General features: G+C 36.4%; 2 protein-coding genes across 4 annotated transcripts; one reads left to right on the top strand and one right to left on the bottom strand.

Moving 5' to 3' along the window:
* Window positions 1-81: 81 nt before the first annotated feature.
* Window positions 82-18,365, top strand: slc38a6 (solute carrier family 38 member 6). The gene is made up of 16 exons (XM_022685062.2): window positions 82-623; window positions 2,242-2,360; window positions 3,775-3,848; window positions 4,491-4,543; window positions 4,912-4,951; window positions 5,059-5,137; window positions 6,957-7,039; window positions 7,362-7,420; window positions 8,179-8,238; window positions 9,213-9,290; window positions 9,776-9,855; window positions 11,425-11,525; window positions 11,691-11,815; window positions 14,304-14,448; window positions 16,070-16,164; window positions 17,542-18,365. Exons 1-16 carry the CDS (start codon window positions 522-524, stop codon window positions 17,626-17,628), a joined length of 1,380 nt encoding a protein of 459 aa, XP_022540783.2. The 5' UTR covers window positions 82-521; the 3' UTR covers window positions 17,629-18,365.
* A 5,188-nt stretch (window positions 18,366-23,553) lies between these two features.
* LOC125803024 (uncharacterized) lies at window positions 23,554-27,103 on the bottom strand. 3 transcript variants are annotated; one of them, XR_007440077.1, is made up of 6 exons: window positions 26,995-27,103; window positions 25,937-26,898; window positions 24,576-25,781; window positions 24,122-24,172; window positions 24,002-24,046; window positions 23,554-23,942 (listed from the first exon to the last, which is right to left on the bottom strand). XR_007440077.1 is itself a non-coding variant. In XM_049481772.1 (5 exons), the coding sequence occupies exons 2-5, from the start codon at window positions 26,624-26,626 to the stop codon at window positions 25,614-25,616; spliced, it is 669 nt and encodes a 222-aa protein (XP_049337729.1). In that variant the 5' UTR covers window positions 26,627-26,898; window positions 26,995-27,089; the 3' UTR covers window positions 25,211-25,613. The 3 variants fall into 3 exon arrangements, 2 of the variants coding, with proteins under 2 accessions (XP_049337729.1, XP_049337730.1); XM_049481772.1 differs by lacking the exons at window positions 23,554-23,942; window positions 24,002-24,046; window positions 24,122-24,172 and having other exon boundaries at window positions 25,211-25,781; window positions 25,937-26,067; window positions 26,173-26,446; window positions 26,531-26,898; window positions 26,995-27,089; XM_049481773.1 differs by lacking the exons at window positions 23,554-23,942; window positions 24,002-24,046; window positions 24,122-24,172 and having other exon boundaries at window positions 25,211-25,781; window positions 25,937-26,067; window positions 26,173-26,446; window positions 26,531-27,073.
* Between the last annotated feature and the right edge of the window lie 741 nt (window positions 27,104-27,844).

Raw genomic sequence — 27,844 nt, 5'->3', positions numbered from 1 at the left:
ATCACTGATTGGAGGAGCGGCGAGCTGCGTCTTCAAGAGTCGACTAGTAAACAAGTCACATGATCAGCCAGAGCAGAGAGTTTCAGCCTGAGAGTGGAGAGCTGAGAGAGGAACAGAGAGAGGGAGAGATAGAGGGGGAAAGAGGGGAGGAAAGGAAAAAGTAAGGCTAGGAAAGAAGGTAAGGGAAGACACAGGACAGAGAGAAAGAAAAAAAGAAGAAAAGAAAAGCTTAAATACAGAAAAAGAAAGAACGAAAGCAGGGAAAAGAGAAGAGAGTGAGAGAAGTTAAGGGAGGAGGAAATAAACAAAAGGGAAAAGTGAAAGGAAGAGAGGGTGAGGAAAAGAAAAGGTAAGGTAAGGCTAGGGAAAAACGGAAGATAGCACAGGACAGAAAGAAAGAAAACGAGAAGAGAGGAGAAGGTTAAAGACAAATGCAGAGGAAATAGACACAAGGAAAAAGTGAAAAAGGGAGGAAAAAAGAAAGAATAGGAGAGAGAGACAGAGAGGAAAGAGAGAGGCAGATGAGTAAAGAAGCTGCAGCCTCCAGCATTCAGGCTGGGAGTAGAGATCAGCCGGACAGAGGAGATGAAGATGATGGTGAAACTACACCACTACTGGCTCAGGTAACTAACACAAACACACACAAACACACACACACACACACACACACACCTATTTTATTTTTATGTTTTATATTTTAGATTCTTCAAAGTAGTACTTCTTGCTTAGATGACAGTTTTGCACATCTTGGCTGGATTTTCTCAGCTTTATGAGTCACCTGGAATGGCTCTCAGTTAACAGCTGTGCTGAACTTGAGAAATGCTTCAAAGTGATGAAAAACTGTAATAGCTTCTCTATGCTTAGTAAAACAGTGTCCCATAATGGGGCCATAAAACATATTTAAATTATTTAGTTTTTATCTTTTTCAGTAAGTCGTAATGTAATTATTGTGCCTATTTCCTTGTGTGTTAGATCAGGGCACATGCATCACACAGGCATACCAAAACACAGGCATACACACTTATACCCTCCAAGAAAACAGAGCTATACAAACCACATATTTTTAATCCACATGAATGCTGTATGTGTCAGTTTGCAATGAGTTACCATAGTAAAGCCTCAGCAAACGTGGGATAGATTGATAGATCGAGAAAACACACATAAATAAACATTCATATATAATACTAATAAACAAAAATAGTTAAAAAAAATAGGCAATAGGATAATAAAAAAATCCTATTTACATATGCAATATCTTAACTTTTGAATATGCAACTATATATATTTTTAAACAGACCAAAAAAAACATATAATAATATAAAAAAATAAACTTGTCTTATTATTTCCTCTAATGTAACAACATTTATGATATTTGTTTGTTTTAGGGACACGATAAGTGAATAGTCAATTCATTTATCAAGGTAGCGAAGCAGACTTCACATACTGAAACACATACTGAAACTTTAAACACAAACTGTTTAAAAAATGGTAAATAAAAAAACAAGATGTTCCTAAAATCTTGACAGTCAGTGTATCTTTTTGTCATTGTCTCTGTAAGGCATTAAGAGTTTTGTGCAACTTCTGCATGAGTGATCACATGCTTATCTTGTGCACTTCACATAATATATGCTGACTCTTTCACTTTCACACAGTGTGTGTGTGTGTGTTTATATGTGTGTGTGTGTGTTTGCACGTGCTTTCACAGCTTGGTGGTGGAATGTTGTGTAATTGAGAGCTGTAGTGTTGTGCTTCTTTACTTCATAACTATTAACTCTTTGATTCATTTGTTTGTCTGTTGTCAAGTCATGACATATTAAAGGAGCATTAAGGATTATATTTTATTTAGTTACTCATACCATGGGTCCAGATGTATCATCAGATTTTAAATAAAAGTTTCTTAAGCACTGGCAGCTTTTATCAGCAGGGCTTTAGCCAGTATGTTTTTGTTTGAACTGTGTGGTACGTCACAGTAATCTGTGTAGCATGTAGCCTCCGAACCTGCTGCCTGCCGCCTTCCAAGTCTCATTTCCACACCCAGGTTGCCAGGTGTACGACACAACAGCACACAGTGTGCTGCAACCATTAAAACAGATAAGCTGGCTATTTTTCTCCTGAATAGGTATTCACCGAGCTTCAGTAAAGTAACCAAAGCTTTGTAATTTATCACCACCACTACCACTATTAGTAAGGATAACATTTTTAGTAATTTTAATATTTTTTATCTCTCTCTCTCTCTCTTAGGGTGCCTCTAGAGGGGCCTCCTTTGCTTCCTCTGTGTTCAACCTGATGAATGCCATAATGGGCAGTGGCATCCTGGGTCTAGCATATGCCATGGCCAACACGGGCATCGTCGGCTTCAGGTAAGCCACAGGTGCTGGATTTTAGTTGAAAGTGATGGATTGCCAACACAAACACACACAATTTGCCTCCTTACTCTAAAAGACATCTAAAAGTTTAGTTTAGCAGTGTAGCTACAAGGCTAATGTCAATAACAGGTAACTTATTTAGTATTTAACACGAAGCTTATGCTGTGTTCCACTTGTGCTCAGATGTTGGAATTTCCTCTGTCCAAGTAGGACATTTTAACTGGAATACGCCGTAATACTCAGATTTCCTACTAAGCAAGTCTGAAAAGCCTCAGCAAATACTCCCTCAACAGCAAGTAATATAAAGCAGTAATATTATTTAGTTTATTATAACTTCTGTTTATTAGTGTCTCATAAAATCAGCCATACTCACAGTACTGTCCAACTTCTATCTGTGAAAATGTTTACATGCTGTTTTGATGGATAAATACTGCATAAATTGTTATCAACTGGTGTTGCTAACAATGCTAACCTTTGACAATGTTAACAATTATAGTTTATATATAAATGTGCAACTGAAAACAGTCAAATTAGGGTGTGATGTCCCAGCACAGACATCTAGTGTCTGAGGAAAATGGAACAAAAATCAGTGATTTAGAAAATTAGAATATTATATAAGACCAGTTGGTACTTTTGGCAGTGTGTGCAGTGTTCCAAGTCCTGCTGGAAAATGAAATCCACATTTACCTAAAAGTTGTCAGTAGCAGAGGAAAACATTAAGTGCTGTAAGATTTTCTGTGAAAACGCTGCACTGGCTTGATATAACACAGTGAATCAACACCAGCAGATGACATGTCTCTCTAAAAAACATCACTGACTATCAGTAAATTAAGCATTTCATTTGGAAATCAAGGCAGCAGAGTCTGGAGGATGAATGGAGAGAAACACAGTCCAATTGGTCTTATATAATATTCTAATCTTCTAAGACACTGATTTGTGGGTTGTCATTGGCCGTAAGCCAAAATTATCAACAATAAAATAAATAAACGCCTAAAATAGAGCAATCTGTCTGTAATACATCTATATAATATATGACTATCACATTTTGCACTGAATTACCAAAATAAAGTAACTTTTTTGAGATGTACTAGTACAGTGTTTGAAACCCACATTAATCCAGTCTATTAGAGATTACTGAACACCTCCATGTGGATTATTCAGAGTGTTTAATGATTTAGGAAAGCAGTTAGCACAATGCTAATTGGTGCACATGAGCATTCATTCCATTTTATTAGCTACATTAACATTGTAGCTCCATTCTTAAACTATATTTGGGATGAATAGGAAAACAGTCATTTTATTTGTATGTGTTTGTCTGGACTATCCCTTTATCTTCTCCCATCACCCCCTGCTGTATGTAAACACATGAAGACTCTTGGCTTATTAACCCCTGGTGTGTTCTGTGCAGTGTTTTGTTGTTGCTGGTGTCCAGTTTGGCCTCCTATTCCATCCACATCCTCCTCACCCTGTGTGATCAGACAGGTAATATCACCTTAACCCCTTCACACTCATCCTCAAACGTCTGGAACCCTCCCTGTCCATCTGCCATCATAAAGCAACACATAAAGATACACAGTGGAAGTGAATGTGAATCTTTAAGAACTGTGCATGGGAAATAAGCACTTTAGCACAGGAACATACTGTACAATGCATAATGCAGTTTAGCCAGTAAGAAACAAGCTCATTTACATACATTAGTTTTGAATGCACAGAATTAGGAATTGCCCAAAGTAAGAAATTTGGAAAAGCCTTTTTTTTTAATGATAACTACATTTGAAATATCAGAAATTCATTTTGAGAAACAAACAAAGTTGATAATTAGTAAAGTAAGAGAGAATGAATTCAGATGAAAAAGTAAGAAATTAATTATATTTAATCGTAAAATTTCAGTTTTTACTCTAAGATAAATAGGCAAAATAAACAACAAATAAATTAAAATATATAGAAAAACAAATAACATGTCATATTTGAATATTAAGGTGTTGAATTAACATGTAATATAAAAATCAAAAGCTTTTATTTTATTTCTTTGAGCACTGTACATTATAAGTATACTTGTAAATTTATATCTTTAATAGAAACTAACAAAAAGTGGTGTGTGTGTGTGTGTGTGTGTGTGCGCAGGGTTGAAGTCATATGAAGGTCTGGGGGAAATAGCTTTCCAAAAAGCTGGGAAGGTAAGCCTATAGATCTGCTTTACACACAACTGTAATAAAACAGCACAGACCATGTTTATGTTTTTGACATTAATACATTAATAGTGTAAGCAATATAACTATTATAAACTACAGAACCATGTCAGAGCGCTTTCCTCCAAATGCACTGGCAATCCGGTGAGGCTAATGAGTCGGTTGGGTAATTGGCCTTTTTAAATTTGCGAGAACTAGATATAAAAAATAATTAGATAAAACAAGAAATAATTAAAGTAAGTTATTAAAATATTATACACAGGAGCATCTGGCTGTTTGTCAATGTTATTTAACTTAAATACTGTTCATGACTACTTCCACTAAATTATATTTTATTCTGTTTTTTTCTCTCCAAGGTTCTTGTAGCTTCTACTATTTTGATCCAGAATATTGGTGGTAAGAGTCTTTACAGATTTACAGATTTTCTGTAAAAAAAACTTTTCATATTATATTCACATATGTAAAAATATGTGTTCTGCATTCTCCCCTGTGTTCCTCGGTAGCGATGGCCTCCTACATGTTCATCTTAAAGTCTGAACTTCCAGCCACCATCCACAGCTTCCTGAGAACAGAGGCCTCTGGGTAAGCTTTCACGCAGTCCAGAATCCAGAGTATGTTCTGTTTACTTTTCTAGAGTTTTTTATATTTGGCTTTAAAATGCTTTACATTCCATCTTAGAATTTTTACCATTTCATCCTAGAAATAGCAAAATTCCATGTAACTCTCTAAATTTTAAATTTGACTTCAGAATACTCAACATTCCATCCTAGAAAACTTTACATACGGCTTTAGAATTCTTTACATTCATAGAATCATAGAATTGTTAGCATTCCATTCTAGAATCTCAACATTCCACTGTAGAATTCTCTACAGTCTATTTTGGCATTTTCTACATTCTGCTTTACAGTTATTTACATTCCATTCTAGAATTTTCAACATTCCATTCTACAATTTTCAGGATTTCGTCCTAGAATTGTGAACATTCCATTCCAGAACTCTCTACATTCTGCTTTACAATTATTTACATCCCATCCTAGAATTGTGAACATTCCATTCTAGAATTCCAATTTAGAATTCTTAACACTCCATTCTAAAATTCTTAACATTCCACTTTAGAACTCTTTAGAATTCCATTTTAAAATCATTAACCTTGCGTTCTAGAGTTCCATTCTAGAATCATCAACATTCCATTCTGGAATTCTCACCATTCCATCCTAGAATTTTCAACATTTCATTATAGAATCCTCAATATTCTATTTTCAACATTTCATTTTAGAATTCTCAACATTCCATTTTCAAAATTCCATCCTAGAATTCTCAACATTCCATCCTAGAATTCTCAACATTCAATTCTAGAATTCTTAACATTCCATTTTAGAATTCTCAACATTCCATTTTAAAATCCTCAGCATTCCATTCTGGAATTCTCAACATTACATTCAAGATTTTTTAACATTCCATTCTATAATTTTCAACATTCCATTCTAGAATTCTCAATGTTCAATTTTCAACATTCCATTCTAGAATTCTCAATATTCAATTTTCAACATTCCATTCTAGAATTTTCAACATTCCATTCTAGAATTTTCAATATTCCATTCTAGAATTCTCAACATTCCATTTTTATCATTCCATTCTAGAATTCTCAGCTTTCTGTCCTAGAATTCTTAACATTCCATTCTAGAATTCGTAACATTCCATTCTAGAACACTTTAGTCTGAATTGTGTTTTCTAGAATTCTTTAGTCTGAATTCTGTTTTCTAGAACTCTGTATTCTGCTTTAGAATTATTTACATTATTTTCCAGAACTCTCAACAACATCTCTATAGAACATGCTCTCTCCTAAAACTCCTTAAAAGATTTAAGCGTCCAGATAATTATGTAAGTGGAACCAAAGCATTTACTGAAAAACCCTTGAAGGGGTTTTGCAGATGTTAGTGTCACAAGTTAGGACTGTGTTTATGCAGATCACACACACACACACACACACACACACATATATATATATATATATATATATATATATATATATATATATATAATACAATACACAATATTTTCATATAAATCATCTATTAGTGCTGGTTGCGTGGGGAACTGAGAAACTTTGGGGATTGGACACACACACACACACACACACACAGTGTACAAAAGTAATTCAGCCCAGCTCATCAGTGCAGTGTTGGGAATGCCTGTGGTATATACTGACATATACTGTAATGTAGTTCTAATGAAATCTGTTGTGCAGCATGGTGTTGGGCTGTATGATTTAATTGTATTTTTGAGATAACAACAATAATACTATGCTAATAGTAATGCTGTAACAGTGGTACTAGGTTAGATCATAATCATCTCTCTCTTTTTCTCTCTCTCTCCCTCTCCCTCTCCCTCTCTTCTGCAGTTTGTGGTATGAAGACGGTGGAATTCTGTTGATTCTGGTCACGGTGTGTGTGGTGCTACCTCTCGCCCTCCTGCCAAAGATAGGCAAGTCCCCACTTTACAGTTCACCGCTGAATTACAAAATAATACAATAAATGCATTCAGCAGGATTAATTTTAATTTAATTAATTACTTTAATTAATCCAAATATATAAATGATATATCTTGACTAAATCATTGCTAGGAGCTTAATTGAGTTAATTTGACTAATCAAATTACTGTTTTAATGAGATTTTTAAATGGGAGATTTGAGAATGTAAATCTTTACATGCAGAAGCTGCTAGAGGGAATCTCAGTAGGTAGGCTTAAGCTGTAAGTATATTTAACAGTCCTAATGTTAAACACAGTATTTATCATTTTCTCTCAGGTTTCCTTGGTTACACCAGCAGCCTGTCGTTTTTCTTCATGTTGTTCTTCGCTGTAGTGGTGAGTGAGTTCTTCGTTCATATAGCTGAGATCACATTAAAATGTTAACAAAGGCAATTCATTTGGAATCAGTTGGAATGATCCCAACTTCCAACAAAATCCGCCCAAACCCCGTGGTGAGAACGCAATCTGGTCTTGATTCAAACAAACTATCAATTATACTGTTAATATAAACTGTCAAAATATAAATTAAACTGTTAATAAGGTGCAGATTAATCTGATATATTAGCCTGATAGTATACTGCTGTGAAGAAATGCTGTCTGTGCTGCTCCATGCTGTTTAAACACACAGTCTGTGCTGCCTTCACTGCTTGCATAATGCACAGCCTTTACATGGGAACAATCTTTTTTTTTTTAAGAACAATTGTGCAATTTATTGCGTGACTTAATAAACATTTTCTTCATGAATGCATATAACATTGAAGTTCATTACAATTGACTTCACAGAATAATGCAGCTATTTGTAGTTATACCCCACCTAATAATGCCATCAATTGTTGAATAATGCAACAGCTTTTAATTGTAGTTTATAGTTTAAAAAATCGTGATCACACAGAATAGTGCAATTGATCATAAGACACAGTATAATTATTACTAATTAGCTGCACAGAATTATGTGAATAAATACAGTTTGCTTCACAATACAATTGCAGTTAGTCCTGAACAAGTGCACAGATTTTTGCAAATAATCCCAACTATACACTTTAGCAGAAAAAACACAGATCTTGCTTTGTCTTTTTGTGTTGCATTTCTCTCAGGTTGTGGTGAAGAAGTGGTCCATTCCCTGTCCTTTACCCGTCAACTCCACTCTCAGCCTGGTAATTACCACACACCGACAGTCACAGACCCACAGGATATAATACTACTACTAATAATAATAATGAGAAGAGGAAGAATGTAATTATATACAGTACCAGTCAAGTAGCCTCATTTATCTTTGGAGACAGATCTGCACACTCTTAGTAGATTAATCTGTGTCTTCACGAGGGAGAGTCACCTGGAATAGTTCTCTCAGCATCTTTAATGAGTTCCTGGAGGTGCTGAACAATAGTTGTTGCTTTTCCTTCACGCTGTGAAGCTCCAGCTCATCCAAATTAAATCACCTCAAATCATCATCTCAGTTCATCAGGTTTAGATCAGGGGATTAATGTGGAGGACGAAAACTTTCTTATACTGTTTACTACATAATTTCATATGTGTCCCCTAATTGTTCTGATGTCTTTAATATTAATATGCAATGTAAAAAATACACTAAATAAGAAGGTGTGTCCAAACCTTTGACTTGTTCTGTAGATACAATAATTCTAGATTTCTGATCGTTTGAGGGTAAATTTGGAAAAAGGAATTATAAACTTAATTATTTTTTTTTACCATTTAGAAAAGTGTAGACGAAAAGGGTTTTCATCCATTTTTTTCCTGTTGTCTGGTTTTTATTTCTGTAACTCATTAATCAGAATTTCTGATTCTTTTAATCAGAAAAGTAAAATGGATTATGCTGTCAGATTTTTTGTCACAAGATGCAAAAATGGAAAACTCTGAAAATTAAAAGAATATTTATTTTTAGAAAGTTTTGGCCAGTTCTGTTTTTTTTTAATTCTGAACTAAAAAAATCATGTTATTTTAAATGTGAAAAAAAAATTATTTAGCCTCAAACTATCATAAAAATCTAACTGATAAAGGTTATACTGACACTCCTCCTTCTGCATCAGCGAATATTCAGTCTTTAATCAGGTGTGTGTGTGTGTGTGTGTGTGTGTGTGTGTTTGTGCGTGTGTGTGTGTTTTTGCTTCAGCAAATGTCTTCTCCAACTCCATCCTCCAACTTCTCCGGCTCAGACTGCACGGCTCATCTCTTTGTCTTCTCTAGTAAGGTAAGTGAGCTATAAAGAGAGTGTGTGTGTGTGTGTGTGTGTGTGTGTGTGTGTGTGTGTGTTTGTGTGTGTGTGTGTGTGTGTGTGTGTGTGTGTGTGTGTGTGTGTGTGTGTGTGTGTGTGTGTGTGTGTGTGTGTGTGTGTGTGTGAGAGATGTGTTTTCTTTAATAACACACTGCAGGGCTGCGCGTAACACTAATATTACTCTTAATGTGATCCCATTAACTCATCATATCACATAGCTGAGCTCACACACTGCATGTGGGTGAGAAAAGGACTGAAACCACTATGAGGGAGTGTGTGTGAATGCATGTGAATGCGTGTGTGATGAGTGTGAGTGCATGTCACACAGCATTGCTGATCAGATAAGCAGCTGATGGAGTCTAAATGCAAATGCTTGGGGTTATGGCATGTAATAAAGTTGACCGAGAGTGTTTTTTGTGTGTGTGTGTGTGCGCACATGTGTGTGTTTGTGTGTGTTTCAGAGTGCCTACGCCATTCCCACCATGGCATTCTCCTTCTTGTGCCACACTGCCATTCTGCCCATTTACTGTGAACTCCACCGGTTAGTAAAACACACACACACACACACACACACACACATCACAATGCCTCACACACACTCTTCAGGTGACCATTTAAGCATCCGACTTAATCCAACATGTTAATGCATGTGATTCATCAAGAAACTTTAACTGAATTAATCAATTTAACAAGTTTTCCGCTAGCTTCCTCACATAAATCACTCTGGTTACTGAGCCTGGTGATGTTTTAGTGCTTTTATTTAGTGAGACATCATACAGTAATATTAGAGTTCATTCAGTACCCCACCTCTTCATTCATTGTTTTAAATTCATATTTTTTCCTACATTGTAAATGAATACTGAAGTCATCCAGACTATGAAGGTACACATCATGAATCATGTAGTAACTTTAAAAGTGTTAAACAAACCAAAATTTCTTTGTGAAGTATTTAGGTGCTCTTATCTGGGGTGCTGTTTACTCAGATTCTGAGCCTGGTAACTTTGATGAACTTATCTTGTGCGACAGAGGTAACTCTTGCTCTTCCTTCTTGAGGCGGTGCTGATGAGAGCCAGTTTCATCATAACATTTTTGATGGTCCTTTTTGCGCCTGCACTTGTGGATACTTTAAAAATTCTTGAATTTTTCCGGATTGACCGGAGTCATTTTATTATTTAATTATTTGAACAGTTTTTGCCATAATATGGATTAGAACATTACTCAAATAGAGCTATTTACTGTATACCAAATCTACCTCTTCACAACTTTACAACTGATGCTCTCAAACACATTAGGAGGACAAGGAATTTAATGAACTCTTGAAAGCCATTCCAGGTACAGTACTTCTGACTGAGAAAATGCCAATATGTGCAAAATTGTCCTCCAAGCAAGAGGTGCTACTTTGAAGAGTTAAGAAAAATAAATATATATATATATATATAAATTAATAATAATTATTGTTATTATTATTATTATATTTGTTTTAATATTTTTTTTTATATCGTAGATGACTTTTAGTATTTATCTACAATGCAGGGAAAAAAAACTTTCGACTGAAACTGTATATTTGAACGGGTAAAAAACAAACTTTGTTTATGCTAAAACATATATTACATATAATACGCACGCATACACACACTTAGAGACACACAGATGCTTGTGTTTGATGCCAAATGTCTCCATTTATCTTTTATACAGCACATTAAGAAATTTTAATTTAAGCAGCTACAGTGAGATATTATAATAAAGTTAAAAAGTTTCTAGTCAGTTTACCAGATATAAAACACTGCACAGTTATTAGTACAGTAGCTGAGTAGAATGATGATCTGTAGATGACACTCAGAGTACTCAGAATGCCTTCATTTTAAACCTTTAGTTGGATTCCTGTAACAGATTATCAATTAAAGATAATTACATTAGATAAAGATAGATAAAAAAAAACACAAAGATGGATTAGATACGTGTAGTGATTTGTGTAGTGTGATTGAAAACGAATGATTACAGTGTAATTTAGAAATGAAGAAGCTCATGGATTTTAGTACACTGACTAGCATGTAGCAGACTCAATACTGGGGCGCTATTGGGACTCAGTGTGTGTGTTTGTGTGTTTCAGGCCCACTAAGCGGAGGATGCAGAATGTGGCGAATGTCAGCATCTCTCTTAGTTTCTTGGTGTATTTGGTGTCTGCTCTGTTCGGCTACCTCACCTTTTATGGTAAGAGAGTACAGGTGAATTGTGTTGTGTGTGTGTGTGTGTGAGTCACACGTGGAGAGAAGAGAACTTGTAGTATTGTATTTTAAATATATTTTTACAGTAGCTGATTATCTCCACTAGTATATATGTGTCTGTAGTCTGATCGTGTGTGTTTTCTGACTGTAGCTCAGGTGGAGTCTCAGCTGTTGCTAGGATACGATGCCTACCTGCCACATGACGTCCTGGTGACAGTGGTCCGCTTGTTCATCTTGCTGGCTGTGCTGCTCACAGTGCCTCTTATACACTTCCCGGTGTGTGTTTTTGTGTTTTATGTTTTCATTTATTACATTTACATATTTTGTATTATTATTATTATTGATCTTGATCTGGAATTCAAGCAAATGATCCTGACACAGCACCTGGTTGGAACACAAAATTAATTTGGTAAGCTTATTGACCCTTGACCTACATACACAGGTGAATCCAATTATGAGAAAGCGTCAAAGAGCTAATTGCAAGTTTTTCTCCTCTTTGCATCTTCTCTGAAGAGTGGCAACATGAGAGCCTCTAAACCAGGGGTGTCCAAACTACGGCCCACGGGCCATTTGCGGCCCGTTTCCTTTTTTAGACTGGCCCGCGAGGTATTTTAGTAATAGAATGAAAGTTGGCCCGCTGTTAAGCAGGTTTTTTTATAATGTGAGTTTCAAAGTTTGAAAGCTAGGTCTCAGAAACGGGCCAAAGAGTCTAAAAGAGGAGAGGGTGCAAATTTCTAGCGCAAAAAAACGGGGTAAAAGAGTCTAAAAGCGGAGAGAATGCGCATTTCTAGCGCAGAAAAACGGGCCAAAGAGTCTAAAAGCGGAGAGAATGCGCATTTCTAGCGCAGAAAAACGGGCCAAAGAGTCTAAAAGTGGAGAGGGTGTGCATTTCTAGCACAGAAAAACGGGCCAAAGAGTCTAAATGCGGAGAGAGTGCGCATTTCTAGCGCACAAAAACGGGGCAAAGAGTCTAAAAGCGGAGAGGGTGCGCATTTCTAGCGCAGAAAATTGGGCCAAAGAGTCTAAAAGTGGAGAGGGTGTGCATTTCTAGCACAGAAAAACGGGCCAAAGAGTCTAAATGCGGAGAGAGTGCGCATTTCTAGCGCACAAAAACGGGGCAAAGAGTCTAAAAGCGGAGAGGGTGCGCATTTCTAGCGCACAAAAACGGGGCAAAGAGTCTAAAAGCGGAGAGGGTGCTCATTTCTAGCGCAGAAAAACGGGACAAAGAGTCTAAAAGCGGAGAGAGTGCGCATTTCTAGCGCACAAAAACGGGGCAAATAGTCTAAAAGCGGAGAGGGTGAAAAACGGGGCAAAGAGTCTAAAAGCGGAGAGGGTGCGCATTTCTAGCGCAGAAAAACGGGGCAAAGAGTCTAAAAGTTGCCGTAATTAAGGAGTTTTATATTAAGAGACATCATGAAATGAAACATCAATTTGAAAAATCTTAGTTTACACAACACTGTCAAAGATAGATAAAGTGTGTAAGTCAAGTAAAATGGTGTGTAAATGAAATAATCAGGAAAAAAGTATTATTTAAAGTGGTATATTTCATTATTTGTTTTATTACAGAGTCTGTGGCCCGTGACTATTTCTCCTTCTGGCCCCCAACAAAAAAGTTTGGAAACCCCTGCTCTAAACAAAACTCTCAAACGACCTGAAAACAAAGCTTGTTCAACATCATGGTTTAGAGGAAGGATACAAAAAGCTCAAATCTCAGAGATTTCAGCTGTTTCAACAGTTTCCACTGTGAGGAACAGAGTGAGGAAATGGAAGAACCACAGATACAGTTCTAGTTAAGACTTGAAGTGACAGAACAAGAAAAATCTCAGATAAGCAGAGGAGAAGGATGGTGAGAACAGTCATAGTCAACCCACAGACCTCCAGAGCTCCAAAGATGGAGTCGCTGTGAATCATTCAGCTATTCAGAGCACTTTACACAGGGAGAGGCTGTATGGGAGAGTAAGGAATGCAGAAGAAGCCTTTTCTGAGCACATGCCACAAACAGAGTCACTTGAGGTATGCTAAAGCTAAAGCACATTTGAACAAGCCAGCTTCATTTTGAAATAAGGGGCTGGACTGATGAAGCTAAAATTTAGTTATTTGGAGGGCGGTTATTTATGCATGGAGGAAAAAGAACACAGCATTCCAAGAAAAACATTTGCTACACTCAGTAAAATTTGGTGGTGGTTCCATCATGCTGTGAGGCTGTGTGATCAGTGCAGGTGCTGGGAATCTTGTTAAAGTTGAGGATCGCATGAATTTGAGTCAATATCAGCAGATTCTTGAGAACAATGTTCAAGAATCAGTGAGAAAGTTGAAGTTGTGCCGGGGCTGGATACTTCAACAAGACAACGACCCGCAACACTAAACACTGCTCAAAATCTACTAAAGCATTCATGTAGAAGAACACGTCCAACTTCTGCAATGATCATCTCAGTCCCCAGACCTGAATATTATTGTAAATCTGTGGTGTGATTTAAAGCGGGCTGTTCCTGCTCAGAAACCATCAAACCTGACTGAACTGGAGATGTTTTGCAAAAGTTGGGGTGTTTTTGTCTCTTATATGATATATTTATCTGAAATTGCTGATTAATGATTTATAAAGGAAAATCATTAAAATTATCAGGGGTGCCCAAACTTTTTTGTACTACTGTATAGTAGAAATACAACCAAACGCCATGTAGATCCCTTTTCGCTTGGAGTGTGATACTGCAAATTTAAACAACTAACTCTCTCTTTCTCTCTCTTTCTCTCTCTCTTTGTGTAGGCCCGTAAAGCAGTGTTAATGTTGTTTTTGGGTGAGAGGAGGTTCTCCTGGATTGCTCACTGTCTCTCCACCTTCCTCCTCCTCCTGGTGGTGGTGCTGCTGGCTGAATATGTTCCAGATATTAGAAATGTTTTTGGAGTTGTGGGTAAGTTTGTTTTTTTACTGGCATCATTAGTATTAAAAGGTTACTATTAAACTAACTATTAATGAATTTTTCAGATCAGCAAGAAAAAAAATAGACAAATGTGGGGCTGTTAGTGTTGTCACGATAACAAAATTAAGACTTTCAAAACAATACGTGCCTAAATATCTCAATACAGATACTGAAAATAGAACATCAGGAAAAGTAATGGAATAACATTTAATTATATAATTGAATTTAAAATTCTTTTTTTTTTTTAATTATAAACAAACTCACCACACTAACAATGTGATATTTATTCAGTGTTTGATATCTGTTGAGCACAACCTTAAAGCAGAAAGACAATTTTAACTTAATAAATAAAAAAGAAAAAAAAATGCATTATATTGTGTCACATCTGCTGAGTTATTGAACATATCTGCACAAAAATAAATAATTCTCTGTTGCAGCAGCTGAGATTTATGGCTAAGTTATGAGGAAAAAAAAGTTTTGTCCTCTTTTTTTTCTCACTGATTATTTTCTGGACAGTTCTTTAGCCACTTTAAGGTTCTTAGCCAGGAACACAAGCATGTGAATGTGCTCTTTAGTCAGTATAATGCGTCTAGGACTGTAGATAATGCCTTTATTATTGGCTCCTTTGGTCTGTACAGATTTAAAGCATCGTCCATCGTGCAGACCAGATTTGATGTGTACACGGGGTTGTCCTGACTGTCAGAAGTGTATGCAGAGTAGTTTCATATTTTGATTTGTGTTTGTAGTTTTTCTACAAGCTGAGGACAATCTGCTAAATTGCTCGTATTAGCAGCCATGCTACACGTTCTCTTCTGACTGAGAGAGGAAGCACACTGCCCCCTGGTTGCACTCTTTGAAAATACCACCCTTATTGTAAAACACGCTCATTAAATAAATGGGGTATTGTACCGTTTTTAATTAGGAAATACCAAGATACTTTTTTAGTATCCGTATATCGTGCAACACTAGGGACTGTAATTTAGAGTTAATGCATTGTTTGAATCAGTGACTTGGTCTGTTTGCTTGTTCATATTGTATTAAAACAGAGGTCACCAATCTTATCCCTAAAGGGCCACAGTGTGGCTACAACTCCAACTGCAGGAGTAGACCCTGTATAACTTAACAGTTGTTTAAAAACTGAGACTAGCTGATTAAAGCAGTAAAATCAGGTGAGCTGCTGGTTGTTTAGAATCAAAGCCTGCAGCCACACCAGCCCTTTGTGGATAAGATCGGTGACCCCTGTATTACAGGAATTGCTTTCACTTGAGAGTCCTTTTTTCGTTTTAAAATTGCCCATGTTCATATGACACCCCCACACCTCACACTAATATAACTGTGCTCACCTGTGGCTCAGTGTTCTTAATTGTATTGGTTTAGTCCACATGCTCTGTTTTTGTGACAGACTGCTGCTTAGTCTGAGACTAAGCATGGGAGATGCTCTGGACTGATTATTCATATTAATGTGTTTGTATTCTGTATTTGTCGTCAGCATGTTTGATGTGCCAGTTATTCAACAGCTGTGTGTTTGTGTGTGTGTGTTTGTGTGTGTTTGTTTGTGTGCGTGCGTGTGTGTGGGTGTGTGTGCGTGTGTGTGCATGTGTGTGACATACAGGCTCCACTACCTCCACCTGTTTACTGTTTGTGTATCCTGGTTTGTTTTACCTGCGGATCAATTCTCATGACATCAGGTCCTGCAGTTCAACTAAGGTGAGTATTATGCCCCAGCAGTACTGAACTAAAAATACATCTACTGAACTACAAATTACATCTACTGAACTAAAAATTTGTAAATTAGTAAATCTGAAAAATGAACTGATTGACATTATGGTATTGAACATAGCAAAGCTTTAATATTAATGATCTACATATTCAATTTGATGTTATTACACTACAGTATTAAACCACACATTAAATGACACACACTCTTTAAATTACTGAACTTCTACACACTGTACTGAACATCACTGAATAACAATAAGGTACAGAAATCCAGCTGGAGGTCACGAACAGATGGCCGGACATTCTACTTTAGGATTGTCTGTTAAATCAGCAAAGCAGCCCCAGATCATCACACTACCACCACCATGTTTTATGTTCAGTATAATGTTCTTTGTCTGAAATTATATGTTAGTTTTACACCAGATGTAATGGGACAAACACCTTCCAAAACGTTCAATTTTTTTTTTCTTGTCAGTCCAAAGAATATTTACCCAAAGTCCTGGAGATCATCAAGATGTTTGTTGGTAAATGTAAGACGAGTCGTTGTGTTCTTTTTGGTCAGCAGTGTTTTTTTATCTTGCAACTCTACCATGGAGACAATTTTTAACCAGTCTCTTTCTTATTACTGAATCATTAACACTGACTTTAACTGAGGCAAATGAGACCTGCAGTTCCTTAAATGTTGTTCTGGGTTCTTTTGTGACCTCCTGGATGAGTTGTCCATGGCCTTTTGGAGTAATTTAGTTTGGCCGGTCACTCCTAGGAAGGTTCACCAGTGTTGCCAATGTTTTTTCCAATTGTTAATAATACCACTCACTGTGGTCTGCTGGAGTCCCAAAGTTTTAGAATTGACTTTGTAGCCTTTTCCAGACTGATAGATGATCAGTGACTTTGTTTCCTCAACTGTTTTTATTTTTATTTTTTCATAATGTGTTGCTTTGTGAGATCTTTTAGCTGCTTCATGTTGTCAGACAGGTTCTATTTAGGTGATTTCTTGATTCTACAGGTAATCAGTCCTGGTTGTGGTTAGTAGTGAAATTGAACTTTGTGTATGGAAAAGTGTGATTAATCACGGTTAATTAATGGGGGCAAAAACTTTTTCACAAAGGGCTAGGTTTGATTGGATTTTTTTTCCTCAATCAAGAAAAAAAAAAGTACTTTTTATATTTACTCAGGTTATATTTGTCTGATAAAGTTTAATTATAATCTGAAAAAAGTGAGAAATCTGCTTTTTCACACCACTGTATATGTGGTTGTGAGTAATGTTTAAAATTGATTTTGTATCACAATAAATATACAGTAGATATTGAAATATTGCCCAGCTGTATGTATATTAAATGCATTTTTTTCTCTTTTCTGCTGCAGGCGGGAGCCCTGGTGGTGTTTGGTGTGTTCGTGGGTTTGCTGAGCCTCTGTATCATCATCCTCTCATGGGCACAAATGTCCTTCTGACCTTTTCTCCAGCTGTTGGTGTTCTTCAACATTTCTAACTGTTCCCCTCTGTTTTCACAAATCCAACTTAATGAGGGACGTGTTAAACACACACATAGACAGGGGTGCTGTTATTACTGTAACACAGGTTACACATTCTGACCAAGCATTTTTCAGGACCTGACGTATAATAAAGGAAAAGCTGCAGGACACACAGAAATACACTTGTAAAATATAATTTCATATGTACTGTGGAATTATGGGAATATGTGGACCAGTTCTTATGTTATGTGTTGATACATACAACTGTTCTCAGTTGTGAAAATGCACTTTATTTCATTCTTTGTATAGTGCGGAAACAATCAGGGACCTCTTGGAAAGATTGAAACCGTGCCTTACCATGTGGAAAGATGCCTGTACTTGTCTTATAGCTGCTCATATTTTGATATAAAAGTGCAATAATTTATAACAATCCTTTTCAGGTACCCAACACTAGCCTTTTACACCACAGAACCTTCCCACTGCACCTTAAACACCAAAGATACACTGCTCTGTGAACTCCTTATATTTTACAATATAATATAGCACAATAAAAATTAGTTCTCTCAGTCTGCAATGTGAGTAACATCCTACAAATCATCCCCTACGCACAAACCCATCTCCCTCTCACAATTACTGTTCTGACTTTGTTTCTTTGTGTGTAATGTAATTTTGTTATATGGAGTTTTACATGTATAAACAAACTTATTGACCACTGACTTTGTTTATTTGTGTTTATTTAATTATAAGTACTGTACATATAAAACTTTATAGAGTCATCCTCGAAATAATGCCTAAACCTTACTGTCGGATAAACACTCAGAGTAAAGTGAAGCAGCACCATCTAGTGGTCCGTGTGTGTAACAGTATATAGTGGAGTGTGTGTGTGTGTGTGTGTGTGTGTGTGTGTGTGTGTGTGTGTCCTTTCCAAAATAACTTCTCAATATAAATGTTTTAAACCAGTTACAAAAAAGTAAGAGGTAAATAAAAATCTTGATAAAAAAAACTTAACTAATAGTACTAAACATTAAATGTAATGACTCATTTCAACAATAAATCAACCTTGCTTTTATGGTTGAATCAACGTTGGATTTGGTGTTGATTTTAGTGGTGTCAATTGATGAAAAAAATTAATCTGATTAATCACAACAAAATTCTGTGATTAACTGGGATTAATCGCATTTGTTTTTCTTCAGACGCAAATTATTATAGTGGATATTTAAATGTACGTAAAAGAATGAATGTAAGAAATGTAAAATGCAATTATATGTATATTAGTGGTGTAAATAAAAATAATAGTATATATATGTATGTTTGATGGGAAATAAAATCAAAAGAGGGTGCTGGAATAAAGAATGCATGATAAATTGGACTGTAAAATTGGTTGTGAGGATTTCAGCTTAATTTTAATATTTAAAAAATATCAGAGATGAGGAGCAGTGCAGTGCAGGAGTTGCGTTGGGCGGGGGCGGGCCAGTTTAAGGCCGAACTCAAACCAAGTCAAACTTGGTGCCTTAATTAACTTGCAAAATAGTAACGCGTTACTGATTACAAATTAACAGCGTGCGTTAACGCTTTAACGTTGACACCCCTAGTTGAGTAGTTTTGATAAGTAAATCAATGTTGATATGGCAACGTTGTTTCAATGCCGTAAGCTCAACCTTTAATAAACCATACCTTACATTCAGGATGCTGAAAATTTGTATGCCATGATGAAAAATTAACAATTTGATTTTTATTCTCTCTCTCCCTGAATATAATCGTCGTAGGAACTGTTCAACTACAAAGAAAAAGCTTTTATTACTACAATTAGATAAAAGTAGAAAATCCTAGTTAACAGAGTGTTAACAATAAAATAATTGTAGTAAAGCTGAGTATAAAAAATTCTACCCACCACTCTGATTCAATATTTGTTCTCAAAAATACAACAGTAAAACAAATAGAACATAAACATACCCCCAGGTATGGTAAAGAATTGGTGCCAAATTAAAAAGCAATTATGACAAATGAAAGTGAAAATGTAAAATGCTAATTTAAAAGGCAGAAGGTTGAGGACATTATGTTGAGCTAATGTTAAAAGTTCAGCGTTCGCAACCATTTAACATTAAATTTACATTTTTGTTTATATAAGAAAAATGTTTTCTTGATAAAATCAAACCCTTATAAAAATATCGGTTCTGTCAAGTTTGTAGAATTCTGAATTCAGAAAATAACAGTCAAACAAGTAATTCAGTAATTTAGTTCTGGGCAAGAACCAAAAAGATGGAGTTTCATGACAGAATGAGAATGAGATTATTCATTAAAGCTATTAAATAAATACATTTTGTACAATAATAATAATAAAAGTTTTTTGTATTTTTGGTTTCAAATTAGAAAAAGATATTGAAAAATTCAGCTGGCATTTCAACGTTGAATAAACGTTAAATCAACGTAGATGTTATGGTTGAATCAATGTTGAATCAACTGTTGATTTTTAAAAGTGAATCAACGTTGATATAGCAACGTTGTTTCAACGTCATATGTTCAACCCTTAATAACCTATAGCTCACTAAAATTAGAAAATCCTCTGGTTAAAAAAGTGTTAACAATAAACTTACATCACTGCAGTAAATCTGGGTGTAATGAAAGTTACCCACCATCACTATCAATTCAACATCTGATCTCAAGAACACTAAAACAGTAAAACTATTAGAAAATGAACATGTTAAATAAAAAAAACAATTATTGCAAATAGAAGTAAAACACTGTTTAATTCCTTCATCCAACTGTTTTTAGAAATTATGGTGATGAAATGTAAAAGGCAAATTCAAAAGGCAGAAGGTTGAGGATATTATGTTGATTTAACGTTAAAATTTCAACATTAGCACAACCATTGAACATTAAATGTTGATTCAACGTTAAAACAACAACAAACATTACTTTAGTCCCCAGATAGCCACCGAGTGCTGGCCCAGTACTGGGCCTTAGCTGGTTTCTGACTGTCCTCAAAGGTGGCCCAGAACCGGCCACCGGACTCGGCCCAGTGTATTTTTGAACGTAGGACCAAGTCTGGGCCTTATTCGGTTTCTGACTCCTCGAAGCTGGCTGAGAGTCGGTCACCGGACTCGGCCCAGTGTCTTTTTGAATGTAGGACCAGGTCTGGGCCTGCACTGGTTTCTGACTGTTCTGGAAGCTGGCTGAGATCCGGCCACTGAACTTGGCCCAGTGTCTTTTTGAACGTAGGACCAAGTCTGGGCCTTATTTGGTTTCTGACTCCTCAAAGCTGGCTGAGATTCGGTCACCGGACTCGGCCCAGTGTCTTTTTGAACGTAGGACCAGGACTGGGCCTACACTGGTTTCTGACTGTTCTTGAAGCTGGCTGAGATCCTGCCACCGAACTTGGTCCAGTGCCCAACACAAGTTAAGCAAAACTTTTGTAACTGAAGGTACTTTGTCTTTTACTGTTGGTGAATTTGTTTTCTAAGAACTAGGAGGTTCAGGAACCTACAATGTTATTCCTACTACTACAAGCTACAAGCTATTTGTACATAAAATTTATGTAAATAACCACTTTGTACATCAGTACATCAATATGATTATTATATATTATTATAGGAAACACAAATAAGGAATTTACCATTGGTTTAAATAGAGTATTCTGTTTACTCAATTAGTGTTAGTAGAGAAGTAGAGAAAAACTTTGTCTGGAAGCTCAAAGAAAGACATAAAACAAAGATTTATATTAAATTTACGTTTAATTCATAAAGTTTACATATTTAAAAAATAAAGGGAAAAAAAGAAAACAGAAACAGATTACAATTTGCAAATTCTTTTTAACTCATTCAATTGAATACACTACAAAGACAAGAAATTTAATGTTGCAAATATTCACTCATTTTGAATTTGATGCCTGTAACATGTTCCAAAAGTTAAGACAGGGGTAACAACATTATGCATGCATTATGAAGACCAAATACGAGAACGGAGACCCCAGACTGTTTCTTTAACTAGCTGAGCTCCGCGGTACAGTTAAAAAGCTCCCCACGACAGTGCTCTTACTGCCTCTCCCTATTAGGCTACAGAGGGGCATGTAGTGTTGTGTTACAGTGTTTGTTGTTGCGCCGCTAAAGTATGGAGGATGAAGAAAAAGAAATCCAACTGATTTGAAAGAATCAGGAAAAAATTGAATTGTGACCCCAAGAATCAATTTTGAATCGAATTTTGGGATTCCCAAAGATTCACAGCCCTACTTTGTACTATGAAAAACATTGGTTTAATAGGTTCGCCCAAACAAAGGTTTGGCACCTGTGGACTTCTTGTTACTTTTTACCGTATTTATTTTTATTTGTATCTGTTTTAATACGTGGTACCTTTGCCAAGTAAAACTCAATATTAACTCAACTTAATATTGAGATGATTGGTTTTAAGAAATTTGCATCGGCCTAAAACATTTTCACAGTACTGTACATATACACACATACTGTATAGGTTTTTGTGTGTGTGTGTTTGAGCTGTACTATGGAGGACCAAAAATGACACCACTCCCACCTCACCCCGCCCCACTCCCACCTCACCCCGCCCCACTCCCACCTCACCTCACCCCAACACACCCCACCCCACCTCAACACACCCCACCTCACCCCACTCCCACCCCACCTCACCCCAACACACCCAACCCCCCCGACACAAACACCCACCACAACACAAAAACCCACCCTCCCCAACTCAAAGTACCCCGACACAAACACGCAACCACCCACCCAATTAAAATGGTAGTCACAATAAATAAACATTCATACAGATATTTCAAACACAGGTAACTGTTTTTACCTTCTGCTGTAGTTAGGACCTGAAAGAAACAACTCTTCAGCCTCTTGTATAGTTATTCCCTGTAGTGTAGACATGGCTTGGGTGATGCACTAACAAAAGGGTTAAAAAAATTAAATATAAATTATAAAACTGCATTATAAAGATTCAGCACTGCAGTGCAGTGATTAGAAGTGATTAGCAATGGCGGTGGTGTATGAGGTGTTAGTGCATGTTGTGCTGGTACAGTGAGTGGATCAGATATATCAGTGCTGCTGGAGTTTTTAAACACTGTGTCCATTTATTGTCTCTCATTCTATTAGACACTCCTACCTATCTGCACCACAGTGTATATGTAAAGTCAGATAGAAGCTCTGAGTCTGTTGCTGCATAGTTGGTGCTGTCAATACTCTAGTCCTTCATCAATGCTCACTGGATGTCCACCGCCGGTGGACTATTCAGGTCAAGCAAGTGAAACTGAGGTGTTTAAAAACTCCAGCATTAGCGTTAGTGTCACTGCTGAAAATGACCCAATAACTGTCTGAGAAAATGTATTGTGGTTATCATGGTCTCACAGTACTACTCTATTGGATTTTAAAAAAAGATACATTTGATTAAAATTTTTATGTAACTTAAGTCACAACAGGCTATTTAACATTGTTAATAGATATTTACTGCATACCTAGTAACCTTACCTCTGGGAACAAAACATCCAAAATGAACTGCACTTGATCCTCAATGTGGAATTCTACTGGTGCAGATTTCAGGACATCCTGAAGATAGAAAAATAGGGAGTCCTGTTCTTCCTCCGAGTCCAGGTACACTGGCACCCGTAGAGATGATCCCTTCTGGATTCTGCTGAGCCACTTCGAAGGCTCTTTTCCACAGAGGTCAAAAGGCAAAAGGCAAAGTGCCAAAAGCACTTCATCAAAACATGAGCAAACATTTAACATTTCTAGTTGAATGTCAAAAGTAGTTTATGTTAAAAGTTTTGGACTGTAAATCCACATAAAAAAAAAAAAAAAAAAAAAAAGTCCCCCAACACATGGTGACAACAAGCATGAATTATAAGGCCTTTTGCTTATTTGCTTATAACACTGTAATGGTAAAACAATGTGCAAATTGTAAATAACAAACATTGTTAATGTGTGACAAACATACCAACAAATGTTGCCGGACTCCATGGTCTTGTACAGCAAAGTCTACCAGCTTCTTTTCTTGGGCTGTGCGGTTGACCATGGTTTGCACATGAGGTGGAATGTCTGAAGTGATTGACCTAGATACCCTAAAAAGTGGCTGAAGGGTCCCTTGCAATAGCCTGCTAGCCTTGTCAGTCCAGAAAGCAAACCTCTGGCCATGTCTGTTGAATCAAAAAACTTAATCAGCAGGTAATCAAATGAAATAAAATGCAGAAAAGGCATGAATACTTTAGCAGAGTGGCCTTACCCTTCAATCTGAAATCTTTCCATCAGGAGGATGCACCACCACTGGCGGATTAATGGCACATCATTCTAAAACATATATAACAATGATCAGACAATTTTTTTCTATATTAATAGATGCAACTGACCTCTGTGAAGATAAATGGGGTATTGGTGCAGATACAGAGGGCATACTGTAAAAAAATAAATCTCTCTATTATACCCAATAACTCAAAATGCTGCTTATCACAACTTAAAAGGATGCTTACAATGAGTATAAGGATGCCACAGTAGTTCCCAGAAGTTTGTTGAGGGAAGTGCTGGAAACAAAATATTAAATATTACTGTTAAGTAAAGGTGTTGAACCAATAGAAACAGATGTAGACAAGTGCTTCACTAAAGTAAGCTTAGGTTCCCCCTTACTGAGTTACTGCCAAAAGCCATTAATACATGAAGTAGATGTGCTGAAGATAGAGATTGTTTCAAATTGTGTAAAATAGACAGAAAGTCCCTAGGTCTGGACAAGAAAGAATGTATGGTGGAAAGAAGACGAATGAATATAGCAAAAAGTATCAACTGGTGGGCTAGTCATGGCTCAGTTTCCCAAAATCACAGTAGAAAATTCTCTTCAAAAGAAAATATCTATAGTCTTACATTACATTTAAGCCAACTGATGTCCAGAGTTTTATATAACCCAGTAAGAAAATAAAGAAAAGGCTTTACATCAAAACTTCTGCCGGTCTTCTCTGTCCAGGGTCTTGGGTCAATCTGGCCTGCAATATGTCTGCACATAAAATGGGAAAAAAAATTAATTATGGACACACACTTACTGAAACCTATAGTCATACAATTGTTCTCCATGGTCTAGTTTCATAAAATGAGACCTAATCCTACAGCCATCGAACAAGGCTTCTGCGTAAACATAAAACAAAAGAACAAAGCTATAAATAAGCAGCCATAGAACAAGGCTTTTTGTTAATTTTCAGCCATAGAACAAGGCTTTTTGTAAATCATCAGCCATAGAACAAGGCTTTTGTGTAAATCAGCAGCCACAGAACATGGCTCTTGCGTAAAATATTATTGGTAAAAGCCACTGAACAAGGGCAACTTTTTCCTCTCTCTTAACCTAAATATCGTTTTGTACGAGTCATCTCCAAAACCACCAGGGAGTACAGAATCTAGAAAAATTATCTCTCTCTCCACAACCAGTAAAACCTGCAATGGACATATTTCAAAATGATAAGCTAATCAACAAACTTCATTCTAAAAATCTGAATATCTATTTTTTGAAACTGTAACTCAACACATAGCAAATAGTGATCCAGTTGATTCTGTTGCATACTACATGCAGGGAACAAAATCGCATTCTTGGAACACAGATTGTTCTGGTGTAGAGAAAGAAAATGCAACCATTCAACTACTGTGCATTGTACAGAAATCATTGCATTAATGTGCAACTGTCTGTCTGTGTGTGTGTTTAACTTCACTTTACCGGTAAACTTGAGAGTGGGTCCACATTCATCGTTTTCCATGTGGGAACCACATACATGTCAGCAATGTAAACATCTTTCCCCTATTTACAACACAACAAGATTAGCAAATGTATACAAGTACCCATGAAGAAGTATACAAAATAACAATGTTTGAGCTTCTGTAATTAATTACATGTTTTTGAGCAGCTTCTCTGATGATCTTAAAACATGCATTCCCAATCTAGACGTAATAAAACAAAATAAAGGCATAAATTACACACAAAAAAAACTATTTCTGTGCCTTTGAGCAAGCATGCTGCAACATGAATATACTTACAGTAGACTCCATGCACTGATTTAACCCAAGACTCCACAAGTCCTCACGTGTAAGACAGATATTGTCATCTTTAACAATCAATTCTGCTGCTGGAAGGCTTTTGTCCAGGACATATTTCAACTGCAATTAAAAGAGTTAGCAAGGGAGGGGGGGTGAGAATGGTGTGATATGTGAGAGATGGTCTGAATATACGATTGCAAAAAATTATTGGTAGTGTCTAACAGTGTGTGAAGGAGAGTGAAATTTGGAATGGGCTAGGTGGAATCATCCCCTACCAGTTTTTCCTGGAGAGGACCCAAGTCTTTTTCCCATTTCTCTCCAGAAAAAGCATAAGGATGGTCTGTTGCTTCATCAGGTGTACCATACTCATGGTCCTGAAGTGACACACATGGAACTGCTCCATGATCTGAAGAGACAATAAAAAAAATTAAGTCTAATATTAATAAAATAAACTTTACAATATACACCTTACATGTCAACCATTACAAAAAAAACACTACTTAGCTCTTACTTTCCAACCTGTAGAAAGGCCTTAGCCGTGAGACATTGATGCAACATCGAGTCCCATTATCTTTCACCACTGATGCCACACCCTTTTTAGAGATACTATCCACAGTGAAAGGACCTTTGTGGCGGTCAGCAAGGGTGTCTTTTCTCTGTTTTATATTGAAATCTTGAGAAATCAAGACCTCATCGCCAGGACTGATTGTGCTCATTAGCTTTCTCTTACGGTTCCTGTAAGACTTTTGTTGTCTTTTCTGCGCATTTTCAATGTTGCTAAGCACCTGAAAAAAAAAAATTACACTTTACTACATGCCATTGAATTAAAAAAAACTTCTGTGGTCAGACTACATGAATTTGGACCTAACCTTCTCATTTAAAATTTTCATTTCATTTACTCGGGTGTCAAGATCATCTTCTGGGTCAGCAATTTTAAAGTCTTCTCCCATGGGACAGGCGTTCATAACCTCTGGCAAATGAGGGTGCCGATGGAAGAATAAGAAATACGGGGTGTGCCTGGTTGAAGACTGGTTAAAAACAAATTAAGTTATCAGAAATAAAACATTATATATCGATTACATTATATATCGACCATAATGAATGTATAATGAATACCCACTTGCTTAGCAGTGTTAATACCATACACAACTGCAGGTAAATGGATGTCCCAATCATTATGGCTTTCATTTACATACTTCCGCAATAAACGTTTGACATTTTGATTTGTTCGCTCATCCTATATATATATATAAAAAAAAACAACAATTAAAACATTTCCTATTTTTTTTTAACATTACAGGGAAATGTCAAATAAAATTATGTTGAAAATTACCTGCCCATTTGTCTGAGGGTGGTAGGCACTTGAGACAGCATGTTTGATTTTCAGAGTTGCAAAGATGTTTTCATTCAGCTGTGTGCAAATCATCAAAAAGGAAATACAGTGTGCATAGCAGAATGTCAGAAAAACATGTGTGCTAATTAAGATAAATATCAATGTTAAGAATTCACATTATACTAGACTTTTACCTCATTAACGAACTCTCTCCCTTGGTCAGTAATAATTTTCTTGACCATGCCGAACAAGTAGAGTGTCTTTATGATGGCTGCTGACACTTCAGTTGCAGTCTTATTTTGCAGTGGCTCAGCAACAACCCACTTTGTATATAAATCAGTCATGGTCAACACATACTTGTTTTTTTGACCAGTTTCTCGCAGTGGGCCAATTAAATCCAGGCCAATCACCTCCCATGCAGCCTTCACCTAAACACATATTTTCCATTACCTTTCAAAACATTTATTTTCTCTATTAAACAAAACAGAATTTGGAATACCTTAATAGAATGTAACACTGGTGTCCCCGTCTTCATGGGGTCATTTAGTTGGCAGCGGCGACAACACTTCACCTAAAAAAAAACAAAAAAAAGAAGAATTAAGTTGGGACAGTGTCTAAAAAGTAAAATAAAATGCATATCATAAATACATATTAGAACAAGGGGTGTGCTATATAATTTCGTGCACAATAATATTTGTCGTTACATTACTTTGTTTTTGTTACACTATTTTTATACAAAATCAGAATCTTGGTAACTATCTATGAAAGATTTCTTTTGTTTCTACTGAATAAATAATATGAGGCTGAAGTTGGTTTGATATTCGCAGCTGCCGCTTCACTGAACCACCGT

This window comes from Astyanax mexicanus, chromosome 7 (genome assembly GCF_023375975.1).
Source record: "Astyanax mexicanus isolate ESR-SI-001 chromosome 7, AstMex3_surface, whole genome shotgun sequence".
NCBI classification, from domain to species: domain Eukaryota; kingdom Metazoa; phylum Chordata; class Actinopteri; order Characiformes; family Acestrorhamphidae; genus Astyanax; species Astyanax mexicanus.
Note: the sequence above shows the minus strand (reverse complement) of the source record. Positions and strands in the feature narration are given on the sequence as shown.

What these genes read in the sequence shown, in the direction of transcription:
- slc38a6 (XM_022685062.2), top strand. Translation starts at nt 522, where the DNA reads ATGAGTAAAGAAGCTGCAGCCTCCAGCATTCAGGCTGGGAGTAGAGAT. An exon ending in CACCCTGTGTGATCAGACAG is followed by an intron (nt 3,849 to 4,490) that starts GTAATATCACCT and finishes GTGTGTGCGCAG; the next exon opens with GGTTGAAGTCATATGAAGGT. An exon ending in TTTGATCCAGAATATTGGTG is followed by an intron (nt 4,952 to 5,058) that starts GTAAGAGTCTTT and finishes GTTCCTCGGTAG; the next exon opens with CGATGGCCTCCTACATGTTC.
- LOC125803024 (XM_049481772.1), bottom strand. Translation starts at nt 26,626, where the DNA reads ATGAACGCCTGTCCCATGGGAGAAGACTTTAAAATTGCTGACCCAGAA. An exon ending in GCCTTTCTACAGGTTGGAAA is followed by an intron (nt 26,068 to 26,172) that starts GTAAGAGCTAAG and finishes TTGTCTCTTCAG; the next exon opens with ATCATGGAGCAGTTCCATGT. An exon ending in GTCCTCTCCAGGAAAAACTG is followed by an intron (nt 25,782 to 25,936) that starts GTAGGGGATGAT and finishes TTTTAATTGCAG; the next exon opens with TTGAAATATGTCCTGGACAA.